General features: G+C 37.7%; 1 protein-coding gene across 1 annotated transcript; it reads left to right on the top strand.

Moving 5' to 3' along the window:
* Positions 1–2,569: 2,569 nt before the first annotated feature.
* LOC107556895 (GDNF family receptor alpha-4-like) lies at positions 2,570–14,433 on the top strand (the record flags this gene model as incomplete). Its single annotated transcript, XM_016240140.1, has 6 exons — positions 2,570–2,848; positions 3,126–3,206; positions 4,280–4,558; positions 4,836–4,916; positions 10,577–10,926; positions 14,359–14,433. Coding segments are annotated over 6 exons (1,145 nt in total), but the record flags the coding sequence as incomplete, so codon positions are not given.
* Between the last annotated feature and the right edge of the window lie 663 nt (positions 14,434–15,096).

The raw sequence follows: 15,096 nt of genomic DNA on the forward strand, positions 1-15,096 counted from the left end.
TCTGGCGATCCATTGCGCGAAGTTGATGTATTTCCTCAGCGACCAGCACGGATCAGCTTCAGGCATGACGAAGCGGATATGGTCCTCTTTTGGAAGGTCAAACAAAATAGTTTCACTTTCACAATGAAACACAGTGTCTCCAAGGCATGGCGGCGGCGGCGGCAACAATACTACAGCGAGAATAAAAGTTACACCTTCTTTCTTTGCGTGAACATTTGGGCGGTGTTATGCAAATCTTCCCACACAGTGACGTAGACATGTGGGGGCGTGTTAGAACGAGCCGTTTTAGGTAGGCGTGGTTAACACTTAACTTTTATAAAGAATATCTCTTTGGATTTGAGACTTTAGTCTTTGCAACTTTACAGATCTTCTTTATGCACCAAGAGCTTGTAACACTCCAAAGAGAAAGGAACAATTGAAATCGCATCATATGACCCCTTTAAAGTATATTATTATTTTGTAATGGTTACTCTTTTTAAAGTATGTTAATCTGTACCTCTTTTTCACAATGATGTACAGCATAGAATATGTACATCCATTTGAATAAATATTTGAGTTGAATTGACATATTGTTCACAATAGAAATGCAGCACTATGGTGAGACCCATAAGGCAGTTTTAATTGTTCATGAGGTAGATGGCCTGAGGGGAAAAAAACTTTGTAGTAACGGTTCAAAGAGGCAGTGGCCTGTGTGTGTAGTCTGAAGTGATTCCTCCCGCCCGTTTCGAGATGCACAGGTCTTGGAGGGCGGGCACTGGAGCACCAATAATTTTCTCAGCAGTCCTGACAGTCCATTGCAGTTTCCTTCTGTCCGATTTGGTAGCTGAACCAAACCAGAGATAGTTACGGCGGTATAGAGAACAGACTCAAAGGTGGCTGAGAACTATATCAGCAGCTCCTTGGGCAGCTTCAATCACAGACTGGCTTGGAAAAACCCAAACTTTTCAAATATACTTGCCAGTTTTGTGTGCATCAAAAGGTCAGGGCACAGATGGTGGGTTGTCTGTGGGTGGGACGTCTGAGGCTGAGACCATTATTGCATTCAGCTCCTTTAAACAATGCTAAGATCATGATATTTAAGATCTCAATATGTAAACATCAATAGAAGATATTTACTGCATATATCAAACACTTAACAAGCTAAATAAAGACTATGGGCTAGTGCATGCATTGTGTTGGGAAATTTATAGACAGCTGTTGAAAATATTTTTTACCTGCTGAAGTTATTCACATGGGTGTTTCAGCTAAGCATATGTTGAGATGCAATTACTGCCCTTGAGATAAAACAACTGTGCATAATGGGAAATCAGAAATATTCTCTGACATTAACTTCTGATTTAAATAGAGGCTATTTTCATATTTTTTAAAATCATTTTCAGGAAGGATGAAATTGTCTTTTGATGAACAAATCAGGCGCTCAGGTTGTTTGTCATTCATTCCTCCACACTTTGCAGCTTGCTGACCCCCTGAAAACAAGTTGCGTGACTGTGAAAAGGCAGGGAAAGTGGATGAGGTTGACATAGGTTAAGCCATGTAAATTATTCCTTTAGTTGCACACATAAACAAGTAATAATATTGCTTTTTGTTTACAGCAGTAGATGTTGTATAACAGTTTATTATGAATGACAGATCAGTAACACTTTGCAATAAAGTTCTATTTGCATACATTAGGTTACATGAACTAACAATTAAAAAAAACTTCTAAAGTGTTTAATAATCCTAATTTTAACATTTACTAATACATTATTCAAATCAAATATTGCATCTAAGATTATTTAACAGACATGAGCTAACATGACCTAACAGTGAACGATTAATAAATACTGTTACAAATGAAATTCTCATTGTTAGTTAAGTAAGGGACAATGTAGATCCAGTCAGTTGTTATAAGAGACCAAACCCCAACAAGGCGATCTGAACCCTGGTGCGAACTGGAGGGATTTTGTATTAATTTGAAGGGGTTTATTTTACAACAACAACCACCACCTGGATACATTATATGGCTACTTGCCACATGTAAATACATGAAACAAGCGGCTTTGATACAAGACGACCAAATTAATTCAAAAACACAAAAGTGTTAAGGGATAATGTCATATCACTCATCACATGGCTTTTCACCAAATAAATAATTACGTGGATGTGAAAACCCTTTTATGATGTCATTATCGGGGAATGACAAATTAGAATCAAGCATTTAAAAGCATTGTGTAATAATGCCAGTTAAAGTGATAGTTCATCTAAAAATGAAAATTCTGTCATCATTTACTCTGTTAAACACATGATATTTTGAAGAATGCTGATAACCAACCAGTTGACTTTCATAGTATGTTTTCCACACTATAAAAGTGAATGGCTACCGTCAATTGATTGGTTACCAACATTCTTCAAAATATCTCCTTCTGTGTTCAACAGACAAAATAAACTTATACAGATTTGGAACAAATTGAAGGTTAGGAAAGAGGTTTATTTTTTTTTGGTGAACTTTCCTTTTAATGCATTAACTATAACGCTAACTAATGGGACCTTATTATAAAGTGTTCCTGATAGATCTGTGTGTTCTGTGCAGGGGTGCCGCGGCTGGTGTCCGGGGGCCGGTGGGACTGTCTGACTGCGGGGGATTCGTGCTCCAGCGACGAGGCGTGCAGCCCGCGCTTGAGAACACTGCGGCAGTGTGTCGCAGGCGGCGGAAGCGTGAAGCTGGGTCCGGGGGCACGCAACCACTGCGAGAACGCCGTGACGGCCCTGCTGTCTAGCCCTCTGCACCGATGCCAGTGCAAACGGGGCATGAAGAGAGAGAAGAACTGTCTTAGCATCTACTGGAGCCTCAAGCAGTCCGTGCTGCATGGTGAGCAAATCCATATTCATAATTTTTCTGTCACATACAAAGCACTCGCTCGCACAATGATGCAATTACAAGTTCTAATACCCACACCCACACGGTCCCCAGAAACCACTTCAGTGGATGCTAATTAGACGCTGCGTTTTAATATGCTAACCAGTTTAGCATTATAGAAGCATTACTTCAAACTGAACTTTTACCTGTGACACTCTCATTAATTCACTGAAACAAAATACTCTGTTACCATAGCCACGAAAAACCCTGTTTGCGTGTGCGTTTACAGGGCTGAGCTTGGTGGAGAATTACCCCTATGAGCCTGTCGAGCGGGGCTTTGATTATGTTCGCCTGGCCTCCATCGCTGCAGGTCAGTAAGTGGATGAGGTTGACATAGGTTAAGCCATGTAAATTATTCCTTTAGTTGCACACATAAACAAGTAATAATATTGCTTTTTGTTTACAGCAGTAGATGTTGTATAACAGTTTATTATGAATGACAGATCAGTAACACTTTGCAATAAAGTTCTATTTGCATACATTAGGTTACATGAACTAACAATTAAAAAAAACTTCTAAAGTGTTTAATAATCCTAATTTTAACATTTACTAATACATTATTCAAATCAAATATTGCATCTAAGATTATTTAACAGACATGAGCTAACATGACCTAACAGTGAACGATTAATAAATACTGTTACAAATGAAATTCTCATTGTTAGTTAAGTAAGGGACAATGTAGATCCAGTCAGTTGTTATAAGAGACCAAACCCCAACAAGGCGATCTGAACCCTGGTGCGAACTGGAGGGATTTTGTATTAATTTGAAGGGGTTTATTTTACAACAACAACCACCACCTGGATACATTATATGGCTACTTGCCACATGTAAATACATGAAACAAGCGGCTTTGATACAAGACGACCAAATTAATTCAAAAACACAAAAGTGTTAAGGGATAATGTCATATCACTCATCACATGGCTTTTCACCAAATAAATAATTACGTGGATGTGAAAACCCTTTTATGATGTCATTATCGGGGAATGACAAATTAGAATCAAGCATTTAAAAGCATTGTGTAATAATGCCAGTTAAAGTGATAGTTCATCTAAAAATGAAAATTCTGTCATCATTTACTCTGTTAAACACATGATATTTTGAAGAATGCTGATAACCAACCAGTTGACTTTCATAGTATGTTTTCCACACTATAAAAGTGAATGGCTACCGTCAATTGATTGGTTACCAACATTCTTCAAAATATCTCCTTCTGTGTTCAACAGACAAAATAAACTTATACAGATTTGGAACAAATTGAAGGTTAGGAAAGAGGTTTATTTTTTTTTGGTGAACTTTCCTTTTAATGCATTAACTATAACGCTAACTAATGGGACCTTATTATAAAGTGTTCCTGATAGATCTGTGTGTTCTGTGCAGGGGTGCCGCGGCTGGTGTCCGGGGGCCGGTGGGACTGTCTGACTGCGGGGGATTCGTGCTCCAGCGACGAGGCGTGCAGCCCGCGCTTGAGAACACTGCGGCAGTGTGTCGCAGGCGGCGGAAGCGTGAAGCTGGGTCCGGGGGCACGCAACCACTGCGAGAACGCCGTGACGGCCCTGCTGTCTAGCCCTCTGCACCGATGCCAGTGCAAACGGGGCATGAAGAGAGAGAAGAACTGTCTTAGCATCTACTGGAGCCTCAAGCAGTCCGTGCTGCATGGTGAGCAAATCCATATTCATAATTTTTCTGTCACATACAAAGCACTCGCTCGCACAATGATGCAATTACAAGTTCTAATACCCACACCCACACGGTCCCCGGAAACCACTTCAATGGATGCTAATTAGACGCTGCGTTTTAATATGCTAACCAGTTTAGCATTATAGAAGCATTACTTCAAACTGAACTTTTACCTGTGACACTCTCATTAATTCACTGAAACAAAATACTCTGTTACCATAGCCACGAAAAACCCTGTTTGCGTGTGCGTTTACAGGGCTGAGCTTGGTGGAGAATTACCCCTATGAGCCTGTCGAGCGGGGCTTTGATTATGTTCGCCTGGCCTCCATCGCTGCAGGTCAGTGATTTGCACAGACACACTATGCCGATTATGTGCTGTGGTGTTGGAATTGATATTTGGAACTGATCACGATGTGTTTTGTCACTTCTATGCCAAGCATTAGCAGTGAAGAGTTATTAATAGGGCAGAGCTTAATGGCTTACAACAGCAAAACATGAGCGCTTTGTTTAATGTACTTGGATATAACATAGTTGCCGTTCATCGGCACCGTTGATGATAAACTGCGTTTCCTACTCCTAGACCTGTCAGGAGCAGAACAAACATTTCATTGTGGGCCAAAGACTCTCAGACGGACCTAACAAAGACTAAACGGTCGGATGATTTATCTCAGAATTTCATTTTCTAATCAAGGCATTTCACTCATCACTTTCTCATCTCTCTCCCATCTCATTACATTCACTCAAAATAGCACCGTACCAAGTTTAGAAACTTATTTTTGGAGGAGGCACATGACTAAAACTGTCAGTTTGTCAGCCTCAGTTTATGGGGTGCTTAAGGCATGAGCTGAATTTTATGGACCCCGAGGGCAGCACATAATGATCCATTTACTCATCATCTCTCTTGCTTGCACACACACTCATATACATACTTGAGTCCAAGCAGACACACATAAAATAACATTTAAACTCTCGGGGATAGGACAGAGAATGATTTCCTCAAAGTAATGAAAGTAACGTCGGTCATTCATGCGTGACTTTTAATGATGGCTGCTCTCAACTCTCAAACACTGTGAGCGTTTAACAAGCTGGCTCGGTAGAGACAACAAAGATCAAACAAAAGTGTGGAAATTATAAAGGGGAGGGAGGAGAGATATAGAAATAATAATAGTAAAAAGACAAAGAAACTGGGAAAAATGTGAGAAATTAATTAAATATATTCTTAACATTATAATGACCTTGTAACAGGCTTTTCTGCCAGTATTACAGACTCAAATTAAAAGGCCCACATATCCAAACAGGAACTTTTGTTCATTTTCTTTTCTTTGTGTGTTTGTTTTTGTGTTTATTATCTCTATTACATACTCATTCATGTGGCATGATGCTTTCAGTGTTTTACTGGATAAATTATATTAACCTTGAAAGATACAGATTTTAAATTATATATATATATACTGTATATATATATATAGCTCGCAAAACCCATTAATGATGGATGAGAAAGTAATCTCACCCAAACGGATTCTGAGCAGAATCCCTTTTATATGAAAGAAAGAAAGAAAGAAAGAAAGGAAAAAGATTTAAGATAAGAATGAAAGTTAGCAAAGAATGAAAGAACGAACAAACAACAGAAAGACAGCAAGGGAAAATAAAATGAAGAGAAACAAGCATGGAAGGAGTGACAGAAGAATGTACTGAAAATGAGGTGGAAAGGTGGAAAAGAAAGGAAGGAAGAACAAGTAAGGAAACAAGCATTCATAAAAAGGAAGGAAACAGAAAAAAGGAAGAAAGGAAGGAAACAAGCGACGGAAGAAAGGTGGGAGGGAAATGAAAGGAAGGAAGGAAGCAAGAAAGCAAAGAAAGGAAGCAAAGAAGGAAAATACAACAAACAAAGTATAATTGGAAGGATGATGGATGGAAATAAATAAGGAGAAAATAAATTAGTGGGAAAAGGCAATGAAGAAAAGGAAGGAAGCAAGCAAATGAAGGAAGGAAAAAATAGAAAATAAATTAAGAAATTCAGTGGTGGACAAAATTCTTAGAACACTAGTATTTTCAGCAGCTAAAAATGGTTTTAAGTCAGTTATTTCTATCTTTTGTTGTAGTGTGTCAGTAGGAAATATCAGTTTACATTTCCAAACATTCATTTTGTCATTAATTGACTGTGCATAATGGGAAATCAGAAATATTCTCTGACATTAACTTCTGATTTAAATAGAGGCTATTTTCATATTTTTTAAAATCATTTTCAGGAAGGATGAAATTGTCTTTTGATGAACAAATCAGGCGCTCAGGTTGTTTGTCATTCATTCCTCCACACTTTGCAGCTTGCTGACCCCCTGAAAACAAGTTGCGTGACTGTGAAAAGGCAGGGAAAGTGGATGAGGTTGACATAGGTTAAGCCATGTAAATTATTCCTTTAGTTGCACACATAAACAAGTAATAATATTGCTTTTTGTTTACAGCAGTAGATGTTGTATAACAGTTTATTATGAATGACAGATCAGTAACACTTTGCAATAAAGTTCTATTTGCATACATTAGGTTACATGAACTAACAATTAAAAAAAACTTCTAAAGTGTTTAATAATCCTAATTTTAACATTTACTAATACATTATTCAAATCAAATATTGCATCTAAGATTATTTAACAGACATGAGCTAACATGACCTAACGGATTCGGAGCAGAATCCCTTTTATATGAAAGAAAGAAAGAAAGAAAGAAAGGAAAAAGATTTAAGATAAGAATGAAAGTTAGCAAAGAATGAAAGAACGAACAAACAACAGAAAGACAGCAAGGGAAAATAAAATGAAGAAATACAAACATGGAAGGAGTGACAGAAGAATGTACTGAAAATGAGGTGGAAAGGTGGAAAAGAAAGGAAGGAAGAACAAGTAAGGAAACAAGCATTCATAAAAAGGAAGGAAACAGAAAAAAGGAAGAAAGGAAGGAAACAAGCGACGGAAGAAAGGTGGGAGGGAAATGAAAGGAAGGAAGGAAGCAAGAAAGCAAAGAAAGGAAGCAAAGAAGGAAAATACAACAAACAAAGTATAATTGGAAGGATGATGGATGGAAATAAATAAGGAGAAAATAAATTAGTGGGAAAAGGCAATGAAGAAAAGGAAGGAAGCAAGAAAGCAAAGAAGGAAAATACAACAAACAAAGTATAATTGGAAGGATGATGGATGGAAATAAATAAGGAGAAAATAAATTATTGGGAAAAGGCAATGAAGAAAAGGAAGGAAGCAAGCAAATGAAGGAAGGAAAAAATAGAAAATAAATTAAGAAATTCAGTGGTGGACAAAATTCTTAGAACACTAGTATTTTCAGCAGCTAAAAATGGTTTTAAGTCAGTTATTTCTATCTTTTGTTGTAGTGTGTCAGTAGGAAATATCAGTTTACATTTCCAAACATTCATTTTGTCATTAATTGTAATAATCCAGGGAGATCTGATCTCATCATCATCAGTCTGTCTGGAATGACATGAAGAAACAGAAGAAACTGAGACAGACTAAATCCAGAAGAACTGTGGCAACGTCTCCAAGATGCTTCAAGAAACCTATCTGCAATTTAGCTACAGTACTGTTAAGAGTTTTAGGCACTTGTGTAAAAATGCTGTAAAATGAGGATGCTGTCAAAAATAATGTCTTAAATAGATTTTCTTTATCAATTAACTTCTATTAACTATATTATATCAACATTTGGTGTGACCATCCTGTAAAGCTTTAAAGCAGCTTTTGCCCTAAGTGCACTTGCAAATAGTTTTTCAGGTAGCTTTGCAGGTAGGTTTCTTGAAGCATCTTGGAGACGTTGCCACAGTTCTTCTGGATTTAGTCTGTCTCAGTTTCTTCTGTTTCTTCATGTCGTTCCAGACAGACTGGATGATGGTGAGATCAGATCTCTGTGTGGAGCACTGGCTGTTGTCAGACTCCTTGTGCAAACAAAGTCTCACTGTATTATTACAATTAATGGCTAAATGAATGTTTGGAAATTTCCTACTGACACACTGCAGCAAAAGATAGAAATAACTGACTTAAACCCATTTTTAGCAGCTGAAAATACTAGTCTTCTAATAATTTTGGCCACCACTGTAAAGGATAGAATAAAGCAAGAAAAGAGGAAAGAAAAAGCGAACAAGCCAAGGAAGGATGGAAGGGAAGGGAAGTGAAGAAGGATGAGGGACAGAAAGATGTAATTAAAAAAGGTGAAAAGAAAGAAGGGAAAGAAAAGAAATTAGGGCGGGGGGAGAAAGAAAGGAACAATAAAGTAATGAATGGGGAAAGAAAGTACAGAAAGACAGAAAGAAACAAGGAAAGGAAACAAACTGAAGAAATTAAGCAAAGAACAATGGATGGATAGGATAAATAGGACATGTTAAAAGACATGGTGAAGGTGAAGAAGAAGAAAAAGATGACAATGAAGGGGGCAGTGGTTAAAAAAGTCCACGGCTCATGGGGGAAGAAAGAGAGAGAGAGAGAGAGATAAAGTGAGCTCTATGGCAGTGTAATGCTGGCAGGCTCTCTGCGGCCCACATTAGTCTGATATGAAAAATGAAGCAGCTGCAGCAGCCAGTCTCAGCTGGGACCTGCTCTGTGATAGAGACCAGACTCATTCAACTTTCATTCTCACTCATGCTCTATTCATTAGCAGCACACACAGGCCACCCAGACTCACATCCTCTTAGAGCAGACCAACTCAAACCTTCATTAGGACATGAGAGAAAGAGACGTTCTGTATGAACCTCAACCCTCATTAGAACAATGAGCCAGAGCACACCTCCAAAAACTCATGCTGCTCTGACAGTTGGACAAGGCCGTTCTGAAAATAACTAATGACGTTTTTTTTTTTTTGCTTTTGTAAGTGCATTTAATACACTCTTATTGCGATTCGTAACTATTCTGCATTTGACATTAGTGGCTACAATCTCATTTGTATGATTTCATACCCCATTGACAGTTAAGTTTAGGAAATGGAATAGAAGGGGAAAAGATAAGGAAGTAAAGAAAAACAAGGAAGGAAGCAAAGAAAGACGGCGGGGGAAAGCAGAGAAGAAGCAAAGTAATGAAGCTATGGAAGCAAGAAAGAAAGAAAGTAATGGATAACAAGGGGAAAATAAAGTTGGGAAAGAAGAAAGTAAAAAAGAAAGGAAGCAAGTAAGATAAGAAATGAAGGAAGTAAAAAAGACAGGAGAACAAAGGAACAAAGTGAAACAAAAAAGAAAGGCAGCAAAGAGCAGATGCAAAGTAAGAAGCAGTAGAGGAAAGAAAGAAGCAATAAAGGAAGGAAAGAAGCACAGAAGGAGGGATGGAAGGATAGCAAGTTAAGAAATAGGGAGAAATCGAAGGAAGAAAAAAGAAAGGAAGAAAGGAAGCAAGGAAAGAAAAGGAAGAAAGAACAATCTGCTTATGCCCCATGTTTATGTTAGGTAATGGAAAATAAGGGAAATAGAAAGTAAAGCAAAGTAAAAGTAAGCAAAGAAAGGATAGAAGGAAACAAAGAAAGGAAGAAAAGAAGCATGGGAGGAAGGAGGGAAGAATGGAAATGAAGATGAAAAGAAAGCAGGGAAAGAAGAAAGGAAAAAGCAAGCAGAGGAAAGAAGCAAGCAAAGAAAGGAAGGAATGATCGACAATCAGCTTATGCCTTATTGGTGGTTATAGGAAATGAAAAAGAAGGGGAAAAGAAGGTTGGAACAGAAGGACCTTTGCCATCTTGCAAAATAGTAATATTTTTTTATGAGATGGGGTTGGTGCATTGCATAATTTTGGCTTCAGGTAGAAAGAATGTTGTGTTGGATGGTAAGTAATGCCACATTTTGCAGTTGTGGTCTGGTATTCTGTGTTATCTTGAGTACAGGCTTCTGTTTCAGCACTGGACAGCGACTGTAGCCACTCCAACTACCTTTTTCGTTTGTACTCCAAAGTAGGCAAGTGTAACTAACATGCTCATCTCTTTATACCCAGGAATCACAAGCTTGCTTCTCTCTCTCCTTCCTTTCAGAGTCTGAGGTGGGCATGACAACAGTGAACCGTTGTTTGGACGCTGCTAAGGCCTGTAATGTGGATGAGACGTGTCAGAAACTACGCACGGAGTACGTGTCGGCGTGCATCGCCCCATCGGCGCGGGCTGGGCCCTGCAACCGAGCACGCTGTTGCAAAGCACTGAGAAAGTTCTTCGACCGTGTGCCGCCAGACTACACACACGAGCTGCTCTTCTGTCCATGCTCTGACACGGCTTGTGCAGAGCGACGGCGCCAGACCATTGTGCCTGCATGCTCTTATGAAGAAAGGGAAAAACCCAATTGCCTGGCACAACTTCGAGTTTGTGAGGCCGACTATGTGTGCAAGTGGGTATTGTGTGTGAAAACGACTGCTACAAATACAATCAAGCTCTTTTGAAGGGCCTGAAGATTGAAACTCTGTGCTCTGTAGAGAGTGATATATAAAGGTGCACAAAGTCATTTTTTCCCATTCAAAACGTTTTAAACCAGAAGAAATGAATATATGTTAGACGTGTTAAAACGATGTAAATTCACATGAGATAAACACTCTGGTCATATCAGTAACCTAAAAAGTGTTATTTTATTAAACAAAAATACTTTGGTTACACTTTATTTTAAGGTGTCCTTGTTACAGTGTAATTATAAATTTAAGTACTGAGTAATATTAATTAACTACATGTACTTAATATATGGTTAGGATTAGGATTTGGTTTAGGGTTACTTGCATGTAATTATGCGTAATTTATTGTTAATATAATACTAAGTACATGTAATGTGTAACAAGAACACCTTAAAATAAAGTGTAACCAATACTTTAATATACTCCATATAAACAATTATTCTTTAGCAATGCCATTTGATTGCAGTATTTTTTTTATAGTGGAACCATTCCAAATAAGTCTTGTCATATCCCATAGATGCAAGGGTGCTCCAAACCTGCTGAGGGCAGCAAAGAGGCTAATATTGTTGAATAGGAGCCATAGAAACCAACCAATCAAATCAAACCAATCAAAAACCTACTTTATTTCAGTAATCCTTGCAAATGTATTGCAGGTGTGCTGTCCTGTTAAACATAATTAATGCGCGCTCTCACAGTGCTGTACCGGAAACAAACAACGGTACTCAAAGGAATGACGGTACCATTAAACTGGATATGTTTTTTTCCCTTTAGCTGGCTACTAAACATGATGGCTTTAAATTGCAAAATAAAGCTTGCTAAAAAAAACTGTTGAACCATTCATAATTTTGGGCTCAGTATGATTTTTTAATGCTGGTGAAAAAGTATTTTACGCTCAAAGCTGCATTTATTTGATGAAAATACTGTATAGTAAAAAAATTTATATATATTTAAAAATATTTATTTCTGTGACATTAAAGCTGAGATCAAATTTGTCTTATCAAGTTGAAAACTGTTGAAAACCAATTTAATAGTTGTTCTGCTTGATATTTTTAAGGATTCTGAGAGCTGAATTAATTTTAAATATTTAATGTGTTTTTGCTGAATAAAAGTATGAATTTCTTAAAAACCTTGTCACCAGTTCATGTGATGCATATACTGCAATTACAATCCTCATTACAAACATGTATGACTTCTGCGGAACACAAAAGAAGATATTTTGAAGAATGTTTCAAATGTTTTTGTTCATACATTGACAGTCAGTGGGCTCCAAAGTCATGGGTGTCTAGTCCTGCTCCTGGAAGGCCAACATCCTGCAGAGTTTAGCTTCAACCTGGTCCAACACACATGTCTCAAAAACTCAGGGGTGTAGACATCATTTCAGAAGTGAGGGGGACAAAAATGTCAAATGTAATACCTTTTTTTGTGTGTGTGTGTGTCTAATTGACAGTTAGGTTTAGGGTTGGGGTATGTGTACACATTAATAAAACACAATCTAATAGGTAGCAAATATAATGTATTGTTATTTTCTGGCTGTAGCTGTATCCCTTCTAGCCACAACCAATAGAGCCCTGGCTGCAATAGCTGGCACGGCACAAATTATTACTTCTATAAGTCTGTTTTGGACTTTCTGCACGAGAGCGCCCTCTAGCGTCGAGTATGAATGAAACATACACTGCATGAGAGTGTTTAGCGCTCTGCAAAGTTCACATCACCTTGTTTTGGATACAAATAAAACTTCAGGTCATGCATAGACTATCTTGTTGCTTTGAATTTAAATCTACAGTTATTCACAGTAGCCCTTGAAAACCTCTATGTCAGGGGTACTTACTGTAAGTTCAGATACAAAGTGGGCCGCATTTAAACTACATAAATGCGAAGGGCCACAAATTACAATTAGCATTATTAGACTTTATTTAAGACAATATTTGCAGACTTACTGATTTAGAAATACATACGTATAGTTTATTACTTATCTAAGTATTGATTGTCCTTGTCCTATTTAAAATAACACAGAGAATGAAAAAAAATATATATATATATATATATGTATATATACATACGAACAGTATAATGAACAATAAACATACGATGCGGCAATATGGTTTGTCTATGTTATTTAAGCCATCTCTGGTATTTTCATAATAGAAAAGTATTTTTACTGTATAATCCAATGCTAATCGACATAGCCTTTATTGCCATATAGAATATATTATCTGCCTCGTTTATGACAAAAACCGCACATCAGCTCACAAAATGAAGTTATTTCAAACACTCGACTGATGTTATGGAGTAAAATCATGTTATTAAATGTCCTCTTTTGTTGGACAATGCTTCTCTTTTAAGTTGTTTGGGGCATGTTGCTTTTTAATTGCACGTTTGTTACAGAGCTTGCAGAGATCGAGCAGCTTTTACTACTGTGATTGTATTACATTTAATTAAAAAAAATCAAACTGCCTGATATTGTGAGCGCAAATTGTAATAAAAATACATTAATCTTCACCATGATGCGGGCCACAAAATGAATGCAGACGGGCCGCCTGTTGAGTACCTCGGCTCTACGTGAACACACTTGCTGGAAAAAACACACTGCTGGAATGCAATTCCTCATGTCCCCTGGATATTCTACACCCATGGTTTGACTTCACTTTTTATGTCCTTCCCTCCTTAACTTCCCTCCATCTTGTTGACTCGGATGTATGTGATTGGTTATATTTTACGAGTGCCCACTACTGGCAGAATCCTTGTGATGGGTAAATTGGAACGTCCTAAAAGAAACAAGTATGTGTTTAAATCTAAAAAATAATTCATATATATCATACATTAGAGTTGTGACGGTTGGGGATAAATTGCACACGTCACAATTGTGTTGCATTGTGGTATATGGAGCTGGCTGAAGTGTACATACGAGTTGACTCGCTCCCTCTTGAAATTGAGGGATCAAGGGTCTGTCCATATAAATTTTATGTATTCACTTGACAAAGTAGAGTGCACTTCAAAATGGCATCCGGGATTCCCACGAGGGGAAGTACTTAGGGAAATTTTGCGAAGTTTGTCTAAAAGCAAAATGGAAAACACTCCATATTTGTAGTAGAGGTCCAGAATATCTTGATTAGCTGGTTCATTTAGGGTCGAAGCTAAACGTGACCCTCCAGGACCAGGTTTGGACACCCCTGATTTAAGTTGTTGTTTGATTCTTTGGCTCAGTATGAACTCAGGTACTTTTGGGTCTGATCTGCAGTACATTTGTGTGATCAACTTGTACTACAGCAACTTATCACCACTAGAAACATGTGGTGACGAAAAAAGTAACGATTCATGGTGAGAAGATTCCAGCTTCTGCTAAACTTTTGTTTTAGTACTTTGCAGCATTTGTCTGTGCAGGTATTGCAAAAGATGCAAGAAAAGCAATGTGAGCTGCTCTCCAAAGGCAATTTATTTGGAGACAAGCAGCTATGAGACACATTTCACTATAATAAATGTGACCAGGAGTGTGCAATGATGCAAATTATATGCCATCAGTTAGAGGCTCACTTTTGTTTAGTACCTGAAATCTGATTACAAATGGACTGGTCCAGGCTTTGGTCCAGGCGGCCCACCACATATAGGTATACCATATATATATTATATATATATCCCCCAAAGAAAAGAAGCTAAAAGGTCAAAGTATGATTTCCAATTAATAAAAATAAGTAACAACTGTGCACACTACAACATATAGGCTACTATAATTTAAAATGTTGCCAGTAATCTTCACACTAAGGGACAGCAAAGACCTCCACAAAGAATGCAACCTTTATAAGAATAAGAGAGGAAGGTGGAGAATAAGTTAATAAATTATGATTTTTTTTAAAACACAGTGATTACAGTATCTTTAATATTTAAAGTTAAGTATTTGAATATATTGCAAACTCACAAAATAAAAAATGGTGTGTGAATATCCCAGCTCATTGTTTTGGATAAGAATAAAACGTCATGTCATATTTAAATCTAGATGTATTCGCATTGGCCCATGGAAACCTCTGTGAACACACTTGACTTGGCCAAAAAAGAAAGGAAGAAAAGAAGCATGGGAGGAAGGAGGGAAGAATGGAAATGAAGATGAAAAGAAAGCAGGGAAAG

Source organism: Sinocyclocheilus grahami, unplaced genomic scaffold (genome assembly GCF_001515645.1).
Source record: "Sinocyclocheilus grahami isolate Dianchi unplaced genomic scaffold, SAMN03320097.WGS_v1.1 scaffold583.1, whole genome shotgun sequence".
Classification (NCBI taxonomy): domain Eukaryota; kingdom Metazoa; phylum Chordata; class Actinopteri; order Cypriniformes; family Cyprinidae; genus Sinocyclocheilus; species Sinocyclocheilus grahami.